This window comes from Sesamum indicum, linkage group LG8, assembly GCF_026168435.1.
Source record: "Sesamum indicum cultivar Baizhima isolate 11 linkage group LG8, ASM2616843v1, whole genome shotgun sequence".
Classification (NCBI taxonomy): domain Eukaryota; kingdom Viridiplantae; phylum Streptophyta; class Magnoliopsida; order Lamiales; family Pedaliaceae; genus Sesamum; species Sesamum indicum.
The window spans coordinates 3,064,698-3,085,381 of NC_142664.1; the positions used below are offsets into that span (position 1 = coordinate 3,064,698).

The window sequence follows — 20,684 nt, forward strand, 5'->3', positions numbered from 1 at the left end:
CTGGAGGTCGTGGGGAAACACGTCAGCATATAAGTTGCGTTCGGTATAAGAAGAAGGAAATCTCTGTGAATAAGGTAATTTTTTTAGCTCCGCATTATAGAGAATAATTTTTACATTTCTACAACTGATATTTTCCACTAGAGTCTATACTAACTTGAGCGTCGGAGTATCTTCGTCGGGTTTTTACCCGACTAGATAATGTTTTCTTTCATCCTCAGAATCCTGGAGATCGAGGGCGAAGCGTAGGCGACGACCCAGAAGTGCGATCCGTGATTTCGAGCCTGATCAAGCTAACCATAAAAAATTTCAACGAAAGATATCCTAGTATTCTAACTGACCTCCTCCCTGTCCTGTCCTCAGAGCGTAGTCTCCAAAATTGATATTGCGCAACCCAGCAGATCACATCATGTCTCCAAAGCTGCCATATTTGATTCCACCAGTCAAGGAAGAAAATGTGCGACTTTCACAAAATGAAATATAAATGGAAAAGCATCAATTTATATGAATATAACCAAAAGAAACTTTCGGACATCTATCTATGTCAAGTCCAACAGATCTTTGCTCTTTCCGAGTGATCTCAACTATTATTTGCATAACCCAAACTCTTTTGTGATCTCTCTCTCTTTTCAGCGTAGGCTGCAGCTTTATCCCTAGGATATGTGCTTGCTCTCAACTTCCCATCCTGATCCTTTTGTCTTGACTGCGGTTGGCAACCCTTGCTGCTGGCAGAAGATCCATACCGTTTCTCAATGGCTAAAATGAAGGACTTCAAATGCTTAATATATTCAGGGTAAAGCTCCAGATCACAATGATTGCCACCATCAATCCATAACGGCTCATACTTTTCTTTACTAAGCTCCCAGAGCTGCTTACCATGTGAGCAATCTACAACATCATCCTCAGTACCCTGGCACATTAAAACTAATCAATCTCCTTCCTAAAATACAAGTACATAATTCCCAAACAAAGTTGAGGAGAAATGGCTTACATGAATAACCAAGACTGGGCATCGAACTAGTGGGATCTTATCAATATTCTATATCACATGAAAAACAGTTGGTCAGCAAATCCAGGTAATAAATTAAGAACTGAAACAACACCTCCGAAATCATATATGTTTACCTTATAAATATCAAACCAATATGTGCGTTTAACAGGATACATAACTCTGAGTCCAGACAGAATAGGACTGTGAAGTATCACAGCCCTTAATTTAGACATCTGAGATTGGGATGCCAACTCCAAAGTAGGCCCACTCCCAACAGATTGTCCATACAGTACTATATCCTCTTCTTTCACCCCGTAAGTTTCTCGTAGACATTCATACACAGCTTCTATGTCAGCATAAGTGTTTTCCTCACTTGCCTATGAAAAGCATAATGCAACAAACATAAGTAAGCATTTTTGTAATGTGTAAAGCCCATAAAACTAATTATCCGCCCTCCTTTAAGTCTCTTTTACCTTGCCTGTGGACCGTCCATATCCGGAATAATCATACCTGCCAAAGAAAGGAAAATGAAATTTGTGAGTAATCAGAAATCATTTGCTTCTTGAGCAAAAACATGTCTCTTCCTTTCAGGAGTTAGGAAATCCAAAACACATAAATTCTTCAAGTCAAAAACAAGATTAAGCATGAAAAACCTTTGAAATTGACCCATCAAATCATCACCCCGCAATCTACAAATCTCTAATTCCCTTTGCCAAGCATTCATACTCCACCACGTAAAAATTCATAAAAGGAATATCTCTATCAATTTCAACACCCGAGAGCTAATCCCAAAATAATAAAGGAAATGAACAGTAGTAAAGTTTATTTCAGGATTCTGAAAATACCCCATCAAATTAACTTGGAGGATGATGCTGAGTTCATAAAAAAGATCATACATCTGCCCTATATCAGCAGCATTCCCGTGAGAATACAACAGCGTCAGCTTCGCCGCCGGTTGCTTCACATACATCGCCACGATCTCCGTTCCCTTCTTTGTCTTCAATCTCAGAACTTCTACGTCCTCCTTATCCACCACCTCCGTCATCCTCAGCTTCCTTGTCCCTTTCTCCACAAACAACCTGTACGACGGCGGATCCGGCGGAAAAAATGCAAACTTCGCCGCCACCGACGACGTCATCGCCCCCATTATACCAACAAATAACCAAAATCACCCAGAGGTTTTATATACATACATATAAACAGAGACGGAGATCTTTCGATGGTGATGAAAATTCAAGAATTGCAAGAATTTTCGCGGTTTGCATGCACATATATATATATAGTAGGGTCAAGTACACTTGGCCTATCCTTTACGTAAAATTTACCTTAAATTAATAAACTCTTGTCGGACAAAATTATTATTATATTATACTGTTCAAGATATTTTAATATTTTACACATTAATTTTTTATTAATTTGTTTTTTATTTAATTTTTTAATAAGTATAGAATTTAAATTAAAAATAAAATAATTAATTAATATATACATCCCAAAAACTCATATATCTTTTAAAAATAAATTGACAATGTGTATATACACACTTAACCAAAAGTTTAACACCTTTTGGAAAAAGGACTAAAAAATATATATTCTCTTATTGTATCTCAATAAAGCATATTTTAAAAAAAACGAACATGTAATTACTCATTTTTATCTAAAAAATTAATAATTAACAACTTAATTTTATTAAGAACTTAATTTTATATTAACGTATTGACTCTCCCTTTACAGCTCACAACTACAAATGGGCCGGACACAGCCCAAAGTTATACCTAAGCCCAGCCCAACAGAAGAACCAGTGCCAGCGAAATAGACAAAAACTTAGGTAGGCAAAGGGTGGAGGAATCAAATAAAATGGCCAATGACCGGAGGGCGCAGTTTAATGTGAACGTCACCAAACTCCCGCAAATTAGCACCCACCGCCGTCCGAAATTTCCAGTACAAGAGGCGTAATTGTCTAGGGCTCCTCGGAATTCACCTCCACACAACGGAAATAATTGCATATATAGGCCAGAATTCTGTATATATAAACTTTTATAGATATATATTTATACTGGAAGAGAATTTTGATTTGCAGAACCGGAAATGGTCAGAACTGTAAGCCATGTTGAAGACGAGGAAACTCATGATAGCTCTTCTCCTATAGGTATTTGTGTATGTTTTTGTGTGTGTTTGGATGTGTGTGTGTTTATTTTACTAAATTGTGGAAAATTTGAATTTAGCAGAGAGCAAGAGAGTTGATCAGAAGGTGAACGCTTCACGTTCGAAGCATTCAGAGACTGAGCAGCGCAGAAGAAGCAAAATCAATGAGAGGCAAGCTTAGTGTATTTTATGTCGGTTGAGTTGCGGTCTTTTTAAGTAGGGTTTTTGTCTTTTTGTGAGTGTGGAGTCGTTTTTTTAATTATTGTTATGTTTTGGTTCAAGTTCGGGCTTATTTGAGCTATACTTGGTACTTTGGGTGGCGAATTGGAACTTAAATTGGAAGTAATTTCAACCTGTCTGTTTGCAGCAATGTTGCCTTCTTTTTGGCTTGTAATTGGGATGTCTTCTTTTTTTTTATTCAAAATTTGAATTGTGAATGCGATAATAAACTATTTAAATTTGGAAGAAACTGTTCATAGTGTTGTAAGGTGAGGTTTCATCTGACTCCAAGCATGAGTTTTGGTTTCATCATTGGTGGAGCTGACTATCGAGGTCTATATGTTGCAGATTTCAAATTCTGAGGGATTTAATACCAGAAAATGATCAAAAAAGAGATAAAGCTTCATTCTTATTGGAGGTTGGAATATGTGATTTTAGCCTCTTCTTATTGCCGTCATATAGTAATGATTTATTCTTACCTCTTGCAGTTTCATGCAAAAATTCTAACCAGTTATCCTAGTGCAGGTCATACAGTATATCCAGTTTCTACAGGAGAAGTTGCAGATGTATGAGGGCTCTTGTCAAGGTTGGAGCCCGGAGCCCGCAAAGTTTTCACCATGGGTAGAATCTACATGCTTGTTCTATTTCTTTTGACGCTGAAGATGTGATAGTCCTTGGTCACTTGTCTTTTGTGCTCTCATTTTTATCACAAATTTTCTATTTGAAGAAATGAGGAATATTTGGTGACTGCTTTTCTTGCATTGGATTTGTGTATAGTGTGATGTATTATGATGCCATTTGTAGCTATGCTCCATCTTTGTGTAGGCACAGGGTTAGTAAAATTTAGCTGTTGATAGACATAAATAGATATTGTTACATAGGATGTGATTATGTGAATTTACTCTGATGCCAATTGCAAGCTCAACAATGCCAACGTCTGCTTTTTGCCCCTCTGATGGGCGAAGAATGTGGTTCTGAATTACCTTTTGTATCTTGCATGTAGTAATCAGAAGCAAACTAGAAAAGAAGTGAAACTTTAGTTTCAAATCAGAAGGTCCAAGTTAATGTTTCATTGCTATGAACATAACTCCTCTTATTGCTGACAGAGAATCAATTCTGGGCCAGTTGAAAGCTATGGAGATCAATCTCAGCTTGACAGGGATTTATCTGGTCATGAAGACAATGTTGTTCTCAACCCAACAGTGCTAAGTAATGTACAGAATTCAGTGGAATCTGACCTGACTGGATCTACTTTATATAGATCAACAGATAATCCACCCATGACAATGAAAGCCCTTCCTCTCAACATGCCACCGCAAGCTCCTGTATTTGAAAGTATGCCTCCCCAATCCCACCCGGGATCTTTTCCTGATGCTGAGCAATTGACCCAGCAGTCGCGATCCCACTTTTGGCCAGGGAGATCATGTGGGAATGATTGTTCTGTTCCTATTTATGCAGCAAATGAGGAAGAACTAAAGAGTGAGAATGGAGAAGCAAGTATTTCAAATTCCTATTCTCAAGGGTAAGAAATGATCATCTTGATACCATGTTGCATTATGTGGCTGTTTGGTCTGTCTGTTACATGTCTTTTCCTCCAGTAAAAATCAGTTCAGCACCCTTGGCTGCAATTGTTACTGGTACTTGATACATTGAAGTTGTAGTTTATTTCATCTCTCATGGCACGATCACTACGATATGATGAGTGTATAGTTGTGGTTTTATTCCTGTTACAATACTGTACTTATATTTGCAGTTCTATACTGCTTAGCTTATGTTCGTATCAGTGTAACTCTATGATCCCTTAGTCTATCTCATTGATTCTCCTTGGTCTATGTAATGGATAAAGAAAATCATTTTTGAATTTCAGCTGCCCTCTTTCTTTGCAACTAGTCATTAGCTTACCTAGTTGTAGTGGAAATTGACGGTTCATGAAATTACATTCTTGGTTTATCAGAAACTATAAGGACCTTCAAGGCCTAGCGAAAACAGCAAAGAGCACCTAGTATGCTGTAAACATCATTCTTTCTCCAACCTATCTTTGAACTTAATGAGAAATCTTTTCTGCCTCCTCTCTGCATTTATGGATCTAAATTCTTTGTTCACATGTCTAACAGGACAACTTTGTCAAACTTATGGTGCAATATCTTTGTGTTGAACAGGCTATTGAATTCTTTAACAAATGCACTACAGTCATCAGGAGTGGATTTGTCACAAACCAGCATCTCGGTGCAACTTGATATAGGAAAACGAACAAATGGCAGAAACACTAATACAACCTTTAATTTCAAGGTTCATCCCTGAATTTGTTTGCATTAGTATTCCTTTTTCTTCTTTTTCCTGGGGAAAAAATTATCCCTGTACAATCCTGTCCATACGAATATGTGTCATACATGCAATTTTCTTAAATTCCTTACCTATGACCTTTCAGGACCCAGACGATGCCTCTGGCCTAGACTATGGAGCTCCTTTGAATGACATTGAGAATTACGAACATCCTCAGAAAAGGTTCAGAGCTGATTAGACCTAGTTCCATTGCTGATTTTTGATTTGGTAACATTCCCAATTTCTTTTGTTTTCCCTCTCTGTTTTTGGTAGAGGGAACGAGTTTCAGTGTCTTTCCGACATCCACTTGAAAAGTCTGCCTGCATCAAATGTACATTGTATATGCTTCGTCAGTTGGAGCCTACAAATCTTTGAACTTCCTCAAATTTTTATTCATCTGCTGCAAGACGTTCTAGTGAATTGACAGCAGAAATTTTCTTCTTCCTTGCGTTTTTCTGGGTATCAACATCATCATATCATGCCTTTTGAAGCTCCCCATTTGTTTTGCATGGGCCTCCTTCACATAGGATGAGAACTTGTTGCATGTTAATCATTAGTTTTATAACTATCTTCATTTGTTAATTATATATATATTTATTTTTTGAAATTATAAATTTTTCCTGTTTTAAGTTTTTGCATCTAAGAGTACCTTTCTTTACTCTACATTTCTAATACGAGTATACAAAGAATATTTACATTTGTATATTTGTAGAAATAGAATGTTGACGTTAAATCAAAATTTAAATTACTAGCTGTTGAAATGGAGTCGGGGCTCTAAATGTTATAAATTTAGAGAGGAGGTTTTAGTAATTTCGAACGAGCGGAATATAGTTGGTAATGTAATTAGTTTGATTTCTTAAAATTATATTGTCATTATCCTTATTATTACATTGATCTGTCGAAACGGCCAAAACTCTTGTGCCAGTAGAATAGCCCTCTGGATGCCGTTCTGGGAATCGCATGCTATCCTTCTTGGTTAGACGTAAAAAGACAGGAAACATGAACATTATAGATAGATCCCAGAAATACCGGGAACGCTGTACTGCGATACATTCAACAGCTTTACTCATGTATTTCTCCACTCATTATTATGTTTTTATTTTTTTTTGGTAGTTAAGTGAAAGAGGGTGTTGGGTAAATTTATAAGTTGTTTAAGGGTCCATTTGGATCGAGTTTAAATTTATGAATTTCAAGTTCCTAATTTGAATTTGTTTGGATTATTTTCTAACTTTGATTTTTTTTTTTGTTTCAATCCTTCTCATATAGAGTAAGTTGAAATATTCTAAATCAAATTTGTCAATCGAAATATAAAGTTACATTTGGATTAACGGATTTGGGTTTGAAAAAATATTTTAAATTACTTGTCGGAAAAAAATATTTTGTGAAAAGTTAGGAGTTTGTAAAATATGAGGAGTGTTTGGTAAGAATTTTTTACCAAAAAATAAAAAAAGAAAGTTGATAAGATCACCAAATAAGATATTATGGGTCGGTTATATTTATTCCACAGGAAGTAAGGATCGTCTGGAGTTATTTTTCAAGATTCTGGTATATGTTATATGTTGATAGCAACGGCTTCCATGCTTTATATTTTTATTTTACCCAAACATACCAAATTTTATTCTCATAGCTAGACTGAACATTTTATAAAAAAAATGCCAACTCAATTCTTTTTATAAATAATTTAGGAAAAATTTTATTTTTGATCCCATATATTAGGTCCTATTTAATTTTGATTCCACCCATTACAAAAATCTTGTTTTAGGAAAATATTTTTTGATTTGTATCAATTTTGATCATAACGTCAAATAATTGACGGAATATGTTAATTTCGTTAAAGAGGTGCACATGCTTCTCACATGATGCGTATTTGGGGAGAAAAATATACAAAAAAGGGGGAAAAATTAGAAATTAGGGTTCTTCCACCATTTTCTCTCTTCCAATCCAAATCCAACTTTAACTTCTGAAAAAAATGGCGTCATTCGACTTCTACAATGGAAGATCCATCAATATGTACATGCAAAAAGAAAATCATACATGGCTCCTTCGCAAAATAAACAAAATGGAAGAAGAAATGTCCAAAATGAGAAAGAATGTGAATTTCTTGCACAAAATGAAGAAAAAAAAAAAAAAGTGGCTGAAATAAAGAAGAAAATGGGAAATCGTTTTAATTTTGGGTCATGAAGGCTCATTCTTCTAGTGATAATCTCTTCTTCTTAGCATCTTCAATGGGAGATTTGGATTAAAGAAAAAGGTTTAAGATGGGTTTTGAAATGAGCAATTTCAGAGGAAATAATTTAGGAAAGAAATTAGGGCTGAAAATGTATGATTTCCTCCCCCAAATACGCATTCAATGATACCATGTGAGAGGCAAACATCTTTAGCGGCAATTAACGTATTTCGTCAATTATTTGACGGTGAGATTAAGATTGAGATAAACTAAAAGATAATGTCCTGAAATTAAGAATTTATAATGAATTGGACCAAAATTGAATATGACCTAATATATAGAATCAAAAATAAGATTTTTTCAATAATTTATATAAACACCTCTTGAAATTATATTTAATTACACAGACTCCCTCTGTTATTTGTAGAATTTTTGATATACACTTCGAAAGAGTGTCAGTGTAATATGCTTTAAAATGTTTGTATAATTAAAAATAATTTTAAGGGTGTAAACATAATTTATCCTATACGTGGGAAACCAAATTTTATCTCAATTCAGCATATATTTTCTTTGGCAAAATATATATTAGAAAAGCAATAAAGCTTATATATATATATATTTGGTCAATGAAGCTAATATTTGCAAATAAGAATTGTGGTTTAAAGATTTGAAAGTTGTTACTACTTCCAAGTCCTAACAGCAACAGCCCAACCAATCATTCTCACTCTACCTAATTTGCCATCAATGGATATTCCTATATGTATGAATATGAATATGATATAGGTAAATTGCAACCAACTCCTTTAAAATTTGGTATAATTATAAATATTTTTTATTATTTAAAAAATTATCAATATCTTTTGATTTTAATGGTCGTCTAACAATTAGCCCAACTCGTTAAGTTGTCATCTATTTTTCTGTGGTGAACTCACCAAAATGCTCATGTAAATTATAAATTATAATTTTATTTATTCTTTCAAATTTTTTGATTTTTTATGTATTAAATGGATACTTTTTTTTATAATTTTTATATTTTTCGTTTGATCATTTATAAGTTTATAATTTTTTAAAAAATAAAATAAAAAAATATTATAAGGATTAAATCAAATATTACATAATTTCACCAAATATCAAGAAAATATTTATAATTTTTCAAACAACTAATAAATAGAGATATCATTGTAATTTACCCTATAATGTATTATTCTTCGCATGCTAAAACTCATCTCACCTAATTATTCAGTACCCATTTAATTTAATTAACCAAATAAATTAGCTTTTATTTTAAAATTTAAATTGTTAGATATATAATTTTTTAATAAATAAGTGGTAATAAAATTCAAATTGAAACATTTGACTATAATATTATATTAAACAACCACTTTATTTACACTTAAATCATTCAACACAGATAATAACATTAATAGAATTATATATCTTATTAATTCAATTAATAAATTATTGATTGCAAAGAAGTAGAATAATTACGCTATATATAATGGAAACATATTATTTACATAATTAATTAAGTAAATAAATTAAACAAATATCAGCAACCCAAAATCTTGATTTTTTTTTATTTTTTATTTTTGTAATATTTTCATTCTTTCCCTCTCTATCTTTTGTCCTTTCTTTTCCCTTTTGCCCTTTATTCTTCTCGATTTCCTTGTAATTTCACTGCACCGTCGCCGGCGCCATTCGCATAAACTATTGTAGGAAGGCACCGAGAACGCGGAAGAACAGCCGTTCCGGGAACTGGATCAGCCGCGTTAGTCTGATATATCGGTGGATTCATCAAAATCTGCTTCGATCCACTCTGATTCGCACTCGGGCGCGTTGCGGCATGAAACTATGGAACGGAGGGCATCGTCCCCGTGTTATTTGTAATGGGTTTTGTTGCTCTGGGGAATTAGTTGAGATTTCTTTTGGGTTTTAATAATTTGAGTTATCTGAAATACTAGGTGACTATCGGGTGCTTAAGATTTTCGTTCTCATTTCTTCATCCCAATTAACGTACAAATAATCGGACTGAAAAAAACGGCTATTGCGTTTTGTTGGAAATGATTGGGGCCGTCCAGTTAGGCTTATTGGCGGCCTGTATAGTTCTGTTTGTGCCCATGGGTATGGCGGGATGGCATTTGAGCCGTAACAAGATGTTATTCTTCAGCTGCGCCCTCTTTATTACTCTTGCCGTCGGTGTCCATTTGATGCCTTATTTCCCTTCGATTTCTGTTTTTCTCTCAACGTCAGAGGTAATTTCAGCTCCAATTTCTTTGTATCATGATTCCTGCATTTTTTCTCTGCATAGTGTCATGTATGGCAATACTAGAGAATGCGATGATGGCCCTTTTGATAATCATGAAATTGGTTGCAAGAAGTCATGGCAGTGGATCAAGTCGGATCAGGTTGCTAAATGTGAGTTTCAGAAGTTAAAGAAATCAGATGCATCGGATTTGTTAAATGGGTCGTGGGTAGTTGTTGCTGGGGACTCTCAAGCGAGGTTAGTGGTTGTTTCGTTGCTAGAGTTAGTTATAGGATCAGAGGGCATGGAAAGAATCAAAGGGGATTTGTTTAAGAGGCATAGCGATTATTCAATGATGGTTGAAGAGATTGGAATGAAATTGGATTTTTTTTGGGCTCCATATGTTGCGAATTTGACTGAACTGATGTTACAGTTCAAGCGAAATAAGAATTTCCCGGATGTTATGGTGATGGGGGCAGGTTTGTGGGATATGCTGCACGTGAACAATGCTTCGGATTATGGCATTTCATTGCGGATGTTGAGGGATAATGTTTTGGCTCTTTTACCAGTTTCTTCAAATTTGGATGCTGGTGGCGGAGGAATGAGCGAGTCTAAGTCTACCCGCATTTTGCACTTGTTTTGGGTTGGTATGCCAACGTTGATAACATCAATGTTGAACACTGATGAGAAGAGGGAGAGGATGACTGATGAAATGTGCAACTCTTTTGACAATGAGCTTTATGGAAGCAAGCTTTTGCGTGAATCTGGTGGACCACTTCTAAAACTTGACATTCGTATGTTGAGCGACTTATGTGGACCTCCTTGTACAGCTGATGGAATGCATTATGATGGAGTTGTTTATAATGCTGCAGTGCAAATAATGTTGAATGCGTTACTCATTGAATCTAATCAAAAACCAGAGTGATAAAATTTTGTTTGCTATTGGACCACAGGAGAATTGATTGTCATGGAGGAGTAGAAGGTTGATTGACAATATTTGAAATTTTGTGGAGGTTGATTCACTCTTGATAGCCAGATTTTTCAGTGTTTCAGACTTTCAGCTGCTTGCCCTTCTAACCTTTATATGACATTAATCAAGTCCACATCAACTCGGTAAGATTTTATCATCATAGATTAGGTGGAAGGTTTTTCCCTTTTACTTCTTTCTGTGCTCGCCCAATAGTCACACGCACGTGATATTAGTTAGAGAAGCTACTTTGTCTCACGTCCAATTTTGATGTGAAGACATACAGTGTGTTGTAATAGTTTCCTAAACACATGCTTTCAACAGTAAAGAGGCTAGTTAAGATTTTTTCTTTCCAACTTTATTTGATTGGACAGAGTTGCGTATTCATCCTAAAGATTGTTTTTCCTATGCTTTCACTAATTATAGAGACATGCTTCTCTTTCCCTCTCTTACCTCTATTCTGATTCATGCTGAAACTGGTGTTGGCATTTTCTCGAGATATTTTAGTGTTTCCTTGATATTTTGATTAAATTCTCTGAGCATATGTAGGTATTTTTAATAGCAGATGATTTGATCGGATGTCTCTTGCCTTGGTTCCTGTCTGTGCTTGCTTATACCTTGTGAATTTCCAAGCATGTAACTCCGAAGTTGAATTTGTTATGTCATTTTGGGTGGCTACATGCCATTGCCAGCCTTATGGAAAGATAAGACATTATATGCAGTGGCTGTATATTAGTGCTATGTTGTTTGACTAGAGAAATGGTTATTAGATTGATGGAAAACCTTTAGAATGCCTTCCAGAGGGGAAGGGGCAGAACTAGATGTTGCAAGTTTAAGCTTTTTGTGAAGGAACTGAAACAAGGGGGAAAAGAGGAAAAATCTGGGCTATGTTTGTTGTTTCAGGGGAATGCTTTTGTTCCCCTGTTCCCCCAAATATGATTTGAAACATTTAATAGATTTCTCCCAAATCACATTTTTCTCTTTCCCAACTAAATAGTGCTAAACCTTTTACTGAAAATTAGGAGTGACTGTGGGTTAGACTTGTTTACCGATGATGTATTATAGTTGACAGACGAGGACCTCAAGATCAGCCCATGTGACTGATGTTTCGAGGAGTTCCTGGATAGTTCAGCTGATGCTTATATCTCCTTTGACTTAAGCTAAGGTTGGTTCTTGAATCCAGGAGAAGATAAGGAAAAGAGAGAAAGGATAAAATAAAGTACCAAACACAAGTGTAGGATGTTTCTGAACGTTTACTGTTTCTCAGTATTGCATTGTAGAAAATGCACCAAGATTATTTCGTAGGATGTTTGGTCTTCTGCAACAGTTGCGCATGAAGTTTGAAGGTTTTCTGATGAACAGACGGACTGAATAGTTCTGCTTTTTTATATTTACAAGAGATGCAAATCAACGTTTTGGTGTCTGACAGGTTGATGCTATAATGTGTAGTTTGGAGAAATGTATCCAGGGATTTTTCCGAAATGTCCTTTTGTACACTTGAAAATTTTCAGGGCATTGGCATTGGCATTGTGAATGTTCTGCTGTATTGGTTTGTGGGATGTTTCTAAACTGTTTGCAGTCAAGAATACATCTCCATATCAGATATATTTTTAACATTTTTATTTAAATTCAAAGGATAAACATAAAAAATAAATTTACTCAAAGGATTTCACACCCTCAACAATGGATATCAATGCACCTTTGTAGATGGAACAACGAACACCTCACATGACTCATTGCAACTTCACGTCACTGCACTGCAATTCACAGGACACTACAATATAATTACGGATAATTATATTAACATCTTTGGACTTATGATTTGTTTATATAAATCATTTATCTTTTGAATTATTATACATGTATATACTAGAATCGTCAATATCAGCTATACAAATTATCTTTATTTTTTGAATAATTATACATACATTATAAAAATATCAATATTATTGCACAAATAGCCCTCGCTTTTTGATTATCTAGGGTGGTTTATGTAATTATGCAAAAGATAGATGTAGTTTGTGAAAACTGACCATAAGTTCCCATATAATTAATTATGGATTAGTTAAAACTAGCTCTCTTGAGTTTTGATATAATTATAAATATCTTATCGTTGTTTGAGAAATTATCAATACTTCTTGATATTTGATGAAATTATCTAATCCTTTAATAGAGGTCTGAAAATAGCAACTCTGCTCTTCTTTTTCTTGTTGTTTTTTTTTTTGAGAAAAAATGGAGAATTGTAGAAAAAGCTAACAAGGTGAAATTTCTTTTATACCCTACTTATCCATAATTTTCTTTTAAAGGATAAGTAAAATTATTTTATAGGCTAGAAGGCAATTATAAATTAATTTATTACAAAAAATGAATGAAAACTTAATAAATTAACAGAACGAGCTAGTTATTAAATAGACGTTAAAATCAAAAGAATTTTAATATTTTTTTAAACCACAAAATATATTTAGGATGATTCATTGTAATTTACCCTTATTGGTCAAGAGCCATAGAGTTCTTTTCTTTTCCTTTTTTTTTTAAACAAGCAATATATCAAATTAACAAGTACCTTTTGAACCAAGACAACAGATATTAGAGTTACATCATTTTATTTTAATAAATTTTTAGATTAAAAACTTTTAGGTTAACTTTTTTTTTTCATTTTATCATCAATTTGAAGTCAACTTAATGTATTAAGAAAATTAAATAACTTTCTTGATCACATTAAAAGATAATTTGCCTTAACAAATGGAGCTCATGTGATTTTTCACCATGGCATTGGGCTATGTTTCCTTCAAAATTGGGCTTCTTAGTTGAGCCCAAGTTTTCTATACATTTTATGGCCCAAACTATATCTCGAACAGCGCTAGTCGCTCTCTGCATTCAGATTCCGAATTTCTAGGTTTTAGTGTAAGGTTTTGTCCTGTAGAAGATGAGGAAGCTGAAGTTTCATGAGAAGAAGCTTTTAAAGAAAGTTAATTTCTTGGAATAGAAGAGAGAAGGGGGTCAGAGGGAGTCCCTAGTAATTCATCGCTATCACGTTACCGGCAGAGACGCCTACAAAAAGTAAATTTCAAATCCCATTGGTTATATCCATGTAATTGGCTGCCTAGTTGCTTTTGAGTGTGGGTGAAGTTTGACTGATAATGTTTTGAGATGAATTGCTGTAATGGTTTAGGTATTCGAGTTTGTGTAGAATGGTGCAGAAGCTAGTGAACATACTGAAACAGATGGATCCGAGAGACCCTTTTCGAATTGAGATGACCGATGCACTTATTGAAAAGCTGTGAGTTTTAGGATTGGAAATTCAGTTTTGGAATCGTTGATACTTTTCCAAATATAGATTATTGTGGTTTTTTCAACTGGAGTTATTTTTATTTACTAATTAGTATGAGGGAGAGTTGTAATTTGTTTTTAAAAGTTTTCTCTTTTGATTTTCCATCAATTTAGGTACAACATGGGGGTGATACCATCCCGAAAAAGTTTAGCTTTGTGTGAACGGTTGTCAGTATCATCCTTTTGCCGGTAAGTCAGGTGTTAATGTGCAGGTTATTGCTAAGATGTTCTTTATAAACAAAACCATTAGTCGTCTTTCCGATCCAATTTTTTTTAAGAAAAACCATTCGTTGTCCAGTTATAAATTCAAGACACTAAGTGATGGCACAGAAATAGCACCAACATGTGTAATCTGTCATTAAAGAAACCACAAATAGTGTGAAATCAGATCTTAAGTGTGCTTTTCTTGGTGTCTTTCTATTTGCTTCAGGCGTAGGCTTGCTACTGTCCTGGTGCGGCTGAAGTTTGCAGAACACCTGAAAGAAGCTGTTACATATATCGAACAGGGTCATATTCGCGTAGGACCAGATACTGTTACTGACCCAGCTTTCCTCGTCACCAGGAATATGGAAGACTTTATTACATGGGTGGATACCTCAAAGATTAGGAGGAAGGTCTTAGAGTACAACGAGAAGTTGGATGACTATGATGCCATGAACTAACACTTCAATGTTTTCTTGGAATGGCTTTATGGGTTCCTGTCTTGCAAGCAAGATTTGTGGATAGCAGTTCTGTAGAATTTGAGAGTTCTTATATTTTTTACATACTTTATCTTTTCTATTTTTTATGATATTGCTGTGCCCATATCAATACCTTATTGGTATCCACATTTTTGTATCAATGCAACAAATGTGATCTCAATTTTATGCCAGTGCCTATAGTATTGTGCATTGAAGTGATCAAGAGTGCTCTTCATGCAATTCATTATAACTTCTGTAAAGTGAATTCCACTATTCATACAAATCAACCAACTACACAGAGATAATAACACAATTCAAGAATCCTCAGGAGGAGCTAGTCATCTGTTCAAGAGGATTAAGAACAGCCCCAGTAAAAAAGACAACTTTTGAAGCCTCTTCCCTTACCATGAAGATGAAAGGATGATCCGCCCGAAAACTTACTGTGGGAAATGTAGCAGAAAAGAGCACAAAAGTGGTTGCAGTGCTGGCTGCTGCTTCTGTGCCCTCCTCATTCACTTCAATAAACGACTTATGAAATATTTTAGAAATACAGAGTCTGTTGCTACAAGGGGGATCCACCATTTCGTTGAACTCAGCAAGATTTGTAAAGGGCAAATCTAGGCCGAGGTTTTTGACAATTCTTGATGCTTCAAACTCATACGAGAACTTGAATCTGGGGATCCAAAATTCAGTCAGTTCCTCTTCTCTTAAATCAAAGTTTTGACTAAAGAACTCAGGATTGGAACGGAACTCTTGAACTAGGTTTTGCAATCCATCAGTTTTCGCTGGAAGAAAGAAATACATGGAAAATTTTCGCATATCTTGGCCATTTTGGTAAGGCATTTGAAGAATTTTGTATTCACTGTTCTCCCCGTAAAGATGTTTCTCATTATACCTGCTGGTCATGAAGGGAACAGGGACTTCCTCTCTGTTGAGAAGGTGGAAAATCATAGTTTTGGTCCTCGTCGTGTCAAAAATCCTATTCCATGCTCCTTTGAAGTAGAGTGCATTTGTAAGGACAAGTGCAGTATCCTGGTTTAGAGATCCGAGTGGAAGGATTTCTTTGATCAGTCCACCAGTGATACTTTCAGCCCATGAATTTACTTCATCTCTCACTTCATCGGCCTTCAAAAACACAAGCAAATATTGTGATGAATCAGATGAAACACAGTCATCCTGATGGATCATTCTTATACTATAAAAGACGACAGAAATCATGTAGAACTCAGCTGTTCCCAACAGAAATTGTGCTATAACATAAGGATGAGATTGAAGCTGCAGTGATAAAAATTACCAGGCAACAATGCCTACCTTATTTGCAAAATCAACCTCTTTCACCTGAGTTTTGAAAACCTCTTCAGCCATTGATTGAAACGTAAATCTCAGACCCAAAGAACGATCAACCCAAGTTCCGTTAGCAAATGATACCAAAGGGCCCGCAGCAAGATTCGTATCATCTCTGCGCACTGATAAAAGGGCAACAAGTTTTGAGGAGAGCAACTTAAGGTTGTCAAGATTTTCAGATCCCAAATGCAAAAGAAACTGCTCCAGAGTCCGGCCAGTCGAACCTGCAGCAACTAAGGACAGCAATACTTGGAAAGATAAGGGGGAGAGTACTGAATTCGACCCTTTTTCAGCTTCTTCCTGCAGAACCAAGTTCGCTATCCGAAGGCAGAAACTTGAGTTGAAACCGATGTTCATTGTCTCGTGAGTTGAGAGTTCGAGTCATGACAATCTTTGCAGTGTCTGATTGCAGTCATTTATAATATGTTATCCTGCGGAATCATATATATTAATTGATTATGGATGGTTTACTTTGTTGACTCTAGTATTGAGGTGGTTGTTCCTCATTTATAATAGGGATAATTACACTTTCCTCCCTTAATGTTTGATCTAATTACATGTAGTATTCCTAGTAGTTTGGCACATTAAATTTAGTACTCTTGAAGTTTGCTTCCATTAACATACAGGTCATCCATTAGTCAAAACTGATTGAATTTGTTGATAAGCAAAAAAATTGAATGAAAATTAATATTTATCTTCGATTGACTTATTGTAGATAAAATAAAATTTTTCTCAACTAAACTACCCTTATAATTATGATAATATACCTCATCACGTAGATTAACATGTGAAAACGTATGGGATAGTTTGGTTATAAAAAGATGTATTTGATGTGCAATAAATCTATCAGGGATAAATATCAATTTGTATTCGAGGTTTTTGTTCATTTCAGCAAATTTTATGAATTTTGACTAATGGAGAGACCTATTTATTAGATATAAGCAAATATATTGGGTGTTGACGTAATTTTTCAGATTTCACTTGGAAAAGAAAATGTTCCATACTAACGGATTTGGGTCCCCAAAAAACGACGCGCGCCCTCTTACCAGAATCCTAAGAGTATACTAGATGCCTTAATCCCTGCCTCTGCCTCCTCTTCCTCTTGCCTTGCCCTATGTAGCTATTGCTCCCTTGCTTCCTTGTCCTAATTCAGATTTGTTGTTGTTCTCAAGCTCCACCTTCATCCCGTATGGAGCCACCGTCGTGTCAGTCAGCTGATATAAAAAATCTACATATAATATACCAATTTTTAAGAAGAGAGTGTAATTATACCTTTTTAGAGTATATTGTCTGTCAGATCCATTTACGTAGTTAAGAGTAGATGGTTGAAACTGAGGCATTAAGCATTCTTTCTTTAACATTTTATATTGGGACAGACGATAATCTGATGCCATGTAGCTATTATTCTAAAGAGATGGCAGTAGCGTAAGTTGATCGATTCTCTTACACAAGGAAACTATTGAAGTTGCCAAGAGAGGTAGGCCCTCTACGAATGTCAGATTGAGAGTTCCTATCAACGCGATATAGTAACTGAACCACAAATCACCAGTGTTGGGAATAGTTGAATTTAATTGCGTATTAATTTTTTGTTGAAAAAGAAATTTCTATTATTATTATACTTTGAAGCTGCTTAAATGAATCTCGATTGAGACAAAAGTCATAACTTTTTGTCATTTTTTTCTTAACATTCTCAACTTTTACACAACTAACTTTTCAACTTTTATTACAACTTATTCAAAGCGAAAGCTATTGCAAACAGATTCTTAGACCTTCAATTTAGATGATTAAGGTTCAAGAATCTAGCCAGCTTCTCTCTTCAGCATACAGAAACCTTGCACGAAGCACTTCATAATCAAGATCAACACTATATATCATGATATATATTACCAGATTAATCCACATTATGAACTATATTAAGGTCCTAAAAATCCACATATGAACTATGTTTCACATCCGAGATCTTCTTACAGCAACAATTTCAATACAGGCAGACAGAGTAAAGACATATAATACAACATGGAAATAAAGTAATGAAGTTGCTGATTTTATTGCAAGTATGATCAGTTCAGTGTAATTATACATGGCTGCTATATATGTAACTGCAAAATCAAGGGGAGCTTGTTTTTGATGGTGAAGAAGCATCACCCGCCGGTGGCACTCCGGGGAAGCCAGGGGTCGGCTGGAACGGAAAAGGAGGCAGAGGGATTGGGAACACTGGCGGTGGCGGCGGCGGTGGAGATGGTGTCAGCCCTGGAATTGGCGGCAGGTGGAAGAAAGGTGGCGAAGGCGGAGAAGGGAAAAGCGGAGGTAATACCGAAGGTGGAGGAGAAGGGACAAGCGGAGGGAATATTGACGGTGGTGGAGAAGGAAGAACCGGAGGAATCAGAGAAGGTGGTGGCAGAAGAGGATTTGGAGGAAAAAGACTAGGTGGATTGAGTGGATTTGGTGGAAAAAACAAAGACTTGGGCTGATTAATCTCGTGGTTCGACAATTCTGATGCTTTAAAATTAGTAGCAGTCTTTTTAGGCCCTGCTGGTGGCAGAAATGGGATTACAGGGAGTGGAGGCAGCCGGGGCAGCTCAGGCAGAGGCGGCAAGTTCGGCAGCTGCGGCAGCGGTGGAAGGTACCGTCTTCCGGTCGGTGGATCTGATGGTGAAGGATCTTGAAGTGGTGGTGGAAACAAGGGATCATTAGGATTTAGGACAGATGGCTTGTCAGCACTTTCAAGATTCTTGAAACTACTGATACTCGGTTTCTGATTACATATTTCAGGCTGTTTCAGTGGCTTGAACGTGAAGAAACCTGCCGAGAAAACATGCGTCCCATGTTTTCTTGTCTTGAGACTTAAGCTCGACGAGGCTGCGGTGGCTGCCACGGCGCAAAAGGGTTCGTTGCTGCTGATCAGCTGCACAGCACATTTCTTGATTTTCTTGACATGTTTACTGACAGAGAAAGGGAGATGGACTCTGAATTCTCCATTCTTGTCTGTTTTGACCACTTGTTGGAAACTCGGCTTTGAGCTTGTGGTCTTGCATTCTACTGCAACAGATGCACCTGAGGGAGAAGAATTCTTGAATCAAACTTTGATGTCTAAGTACTAAACTGAAACGGGATCCGACAAAAATGTAAGAAAATCACCTGAAATGAAGTGGCTGGCCTTAGGGAAATCCTGCTGGAAGCATGTGTCACAGTAGACAGTGCCAACAACAACAGCAGATGGATGCTTCTTGTGGTGCTTACCCTCTGAGGAGATGGTGAATGCAACACAGAGAAAAATTATTGTCCAAAACCAAGACATTCTGGAAACTCCAAAAGACTAGAAACTCAAAGTCTTGTCCTACATATGTCTGAAGAATGAAATTTTGAGCAAAAGGGTTGGTCTCTCTTATAAGGGTCAGTGTTGTATTTTTGTGGTTGTCTGAGATAGGGATTTATGGGATGCTTAAAACCCTTTTTATACTAGGAGAGAGGAAGGCTCTTAATGTCAATCATGGACAAACAAGTGAACTGCAAACTATCAGCACTTACTTCCTTGGTAGCAAACAGGCAAATCAAACATTGAAATACCTAGCACACTCGTTCTACACTCGGACCATCTGCATCCGATCAAATGATGACCGTACGATGCTAACTAATGAATTGCATCGGGTCCATTCAAGAATTACACCAATGGCTAATTAAAAAAAAAAAAAAAGGAAAAATAGAAAAGAAGAAAAACCCTAGTTTCTAGTAGTTTTGTTGATTAGTGAAGTTCTTGGTTGAGAATTGGGTGAAGGGACAGTTGGGGTCCCAGTTGGTTCACGAGACTCTTATAGTTGGCACAAAATTCATGATCTTCTCATCCCCTCCAAAATCCCATTTCTTCCATTACTTAGGTCAGAGACAAGTGTCATTTTTTCGCTTTCTTTTTTTATGTTAAAATATTATACTGTGTGGATATACCTCCATCAATAATAACTTATATTATATTAACGTAAAATTATCTATATTCACCATGTTTTCACATTCAATTCATATAAAAAGAACCCAGATTGTGGCTATATATATATATATTAAATAAAAACAATAAATTATTATTAATTAAAATAAATTTATTATAATTATTTCTATCAGATATCAATATCCAACAAATTATTACAACAGTCATACTATGATCAATAATATCAAATAGACTAAATCAAACCAATGCAAATACCAACACCTACTATTCAGTAGAAAGAACATCCCACGCATAAGCCGGAGTTCAAACCAATGACTTTTAACGTTATGGAGCCTCAATTTCA

The 20,684-nt window shown here is 35.7% G+C and overlaps 6 protein-coding genes across 8 annotated transcripts; 3 read left to right on the plus strand and 3 right to left on the minus strand.

Moving 5' to 3' along the window:
- Positions 1–80: 80 nt before the first annotated feature.
- LOC105167511 (uncharacterized) lies at positions 81–2,230 on the minus strand. Its single transcript, XM_011087276.3, has 5 exons — positions 1,834–2,230; positions 1,462–1,498; positions 1,123–1,365; positions 989–1,036; positions 81–907 (listed from the first exon to the last, which is right to left on the minus strand). Exons 1-5 carry the CDS (start codon positions 2,133–2,135, stop codon positions 578–580), a joined length of 960 nt encoding a protein of 319 aa, XP_011085578.2. The 5' UTR covers positions 2,136–2,230; the 3' UTR covers positions 81–577.
- A 593-nt stretch (positions 2,231–2,823) lies between these two features.
- Positions 2,824–6,115, plus strand: LOC105167512 (transcription factor BIM2). Of its 2 annotated transcripts, none has more exons than XM_011087277.3 (7): positions 2,824–3,134; positions 3,211–3,301; positions 3,698–3,767; positions 3,875–3,970; positions 4,456–4,871; positions 5,509–5,638; positions 5,778–6,115. In XM_011087277.3, exons 1-7 carry the CDS (start codon positions 3,074–3,076, stop codon positions 5,868–5,870), a joined length of 957 nt encoding a protein of 318 aa, XP_011085579.1. In that variant the 5' UTR covers positions 2,824–3,073; the 3' UTR covers positions 5,871–6,115. The 2 variants fall into 2 exon arrangements, with proteins under 2 accessions (XP_011085579.1, XP_011085580.1); XM_011087278.3 differs by having other exon boundaries at positions 3,214–3,301.
- A 3,333-nt stretch (positions 6,116–9,448) lies between these two features.
- On the plus strand, positions 9,449–11,408 carry LOC105167514 (Pmr5/Cas1p GDSL/SGNH-like acyl-esterase family protein). The gene has a single exon (XM_011087281.3). The coding sequence runs from the start codon at positions 9,899–9,901 to the stop codon at positions 11,003–11,005; it is 1,107 nt and encodes a 368-aa protein (XP_011085583.2). The 5' UTR covers positions 9,449–9,898; the 3' UTR covers positions 11,006–11,408.
- Positions 11,409–13,906: 2,498 nt separating this feature from the next.
- LOC105167516 (Alpha-L RNA-binding motif/Ribosomal protein S4 family protein) lies at positions 13,907–15,272 on the plus strand. Its single transcript, XM_011087283.3, has 4 exons — positions 13,907–14,107; positions 14,220–14,327; positions 14,492–14,566; positions 14,808–15,272. The coding sequence occupies exons 2-4, from the start codon at positions 14,239–14,241 to the stop codon at positions 15,037–15,039; spliced, it is 396 nt and encodes a 131-aa protein (XP_011085585.2). The 5' UTR covers positions 13,907–14,107; positions 14,220–14,238; the 3' UTR covers positions 15,040–15,272.
- Position 15,273: 1 nt separating this feature from the next.
- On the minus strand, positions 15,274–16,826 carry LOC105167515 (serpin-Z1C). 2 transcript variants are annotated; one of them, XM_020696482.2, is made up of 3 exons: positions 16,369–16,826; positions 15,953–16,182; positions 15,274–15,730 (listed from the first exon to the last, which is right to left on the minus strand). In XM_020696482.2, exons 1-3 carry the CDS (start codon positions 16,756–16,758, stop codon positions 15,382–15,384), a joined length of 969 nt encoding a protein of 322 aa, XP_020552141.2. In that variant the 5' UTR covers positions 16,759–16,826; the 3' UTR covers positions 15,274–15,381. The 2 variants fall into 2 exon arrangements, with proteins under 2 accessions (XP_020552141.2, XP_011085584.2); XM_011087282.3 differs by having other exon boundaries at positions 15,274–16,182.
- Positions 16,827–18,424: 1,598 nt separating this feature from the next.
- Positions 18,425–19,936, minus strand: LOC105167517 (Pollen Ole e 1 allergen and extensin family protein). Its single transcript, XM_011087284.3, has 2 exons — positions 19,540–19,936; positions 18,425–19,455 (listed from the first exon to the last, which is right to left on the minus strand). Exons 1-2 carry the CDS (start codon positions 19,697–19,699, stop codon positions 18,509–18,511), a joined length of 1,107 nt encoding a protein of 368 aa, XP_011085586.2. The 5' UTR covers positions 19,700–19,936; the 3' UTR covers positions 18,425–18,508.
- Between the last annotated feature and the right edge of the window lie 748 nt (positions 19,937–20,684).

Excerpts from the sequence above, each read along its gene's own strand:
- LOC105167511 (XM_011087276.3), bottom strand. The coding sequence starts at position 2,135 with ATGGGGGCGATGACGTCGTCGGTGGCGGCGAAGTTTGCATTTTTTCCG. Across the intron at positions 1,499-1,833 it reads CTCCAAGTTAATTTGATGGG|GTATGATTATTCCGGATATG; the intron begins GTATTTTCAGAA and ends TTTCTTTGGCAG. Across the intron at positions 1,366-1,461 it reads ATGGACGGTCCACAGGCAAG|GCAAGTGAGGAAAACACTTA; the intron begins GTAAAAGAGACT and ends TGCTTTTCATAG.
- LOC105167512 (XM_011087277.3), top strand. The coding sequence starts at position 3,074 with ATGGTCAGAACTGTAAGCCATGTTGAAGACGAGGAAACTCATGATAGC. Across the intron at positions 3,135-3,210 it reads TGATAGCTCTTCTCCTATAG|CAGAGAGCAAGAGAGTTGAT; the intron begins GTATTTGTGTAT and ends ATTTGAATTTAG. Across the intron at positions 4,872-5,508 it reads TCAAATTCCTATTCTCAAGG|GCTATTGAATTCTTTAACAA; the intron begins GTAAGAAATGAT and ends TGTGTTGAACAG.
- LOC105167514 (XM_011087281.3), top strand. The coding sequence starts at position 9,899 with ATGATTGGGGCCGTCCAGTTAGGCTTATTGGCGGCCTGTATAGTTCTG.
- LOC105167516 (XM_011087283.3), top strand. The coding sequence starts at position 14,239 with ATGGTGCAGAAGCTAGTGAACATACTGAAACAGATGGATCCGAGAGAC. Across the intron at positions 14,328-14,491 it reads GATGCACTTATTGAAAAGCT|GTACAACATGGGGGTGATAC; the intron begins GTGAGTTTTAGG and ends CCATCAATTTAG. Across the intron at positions 14,567-14,807 it reads TCAGTATCATCCTTTTGCCG|GCGTAGGCTTGCTACTGTCC; the intron begins GTAAGTCAGGTG and ends TATTTGCTTCAG.
- LOC105167515 (XM_011087282.3), bottom strand. The coding sequence starts at position 16,758 with ATGAACATCGGTTTCAACTCAAGTTTCTGCCTTCGGATAGCGAACTTG. Across the intron at positions 16,183-16,368 it reads AGGTTGATTTTGCAAATAAG|GCCGATGAAGTGAGAGATGA; the intron begins GTAGGCATTGTT and ends GTGTTTTTGAAG.
- LOC105167517 (XM_011087284.3), bottom strand. The coding sequence starts at position 19,699 with ATGTCTTGGTTTTGGACAATAATTTTTCTCTGTGTTGCATTCACCATC. Across the intron at positions 19,456-19,539 it reads GGCCAGCCACTTCATTTCAG|GTGCATCTGTTGCAGTAGAA; the intron begins GTGATTTTCTTA and ends CTTCTCCCTCAG.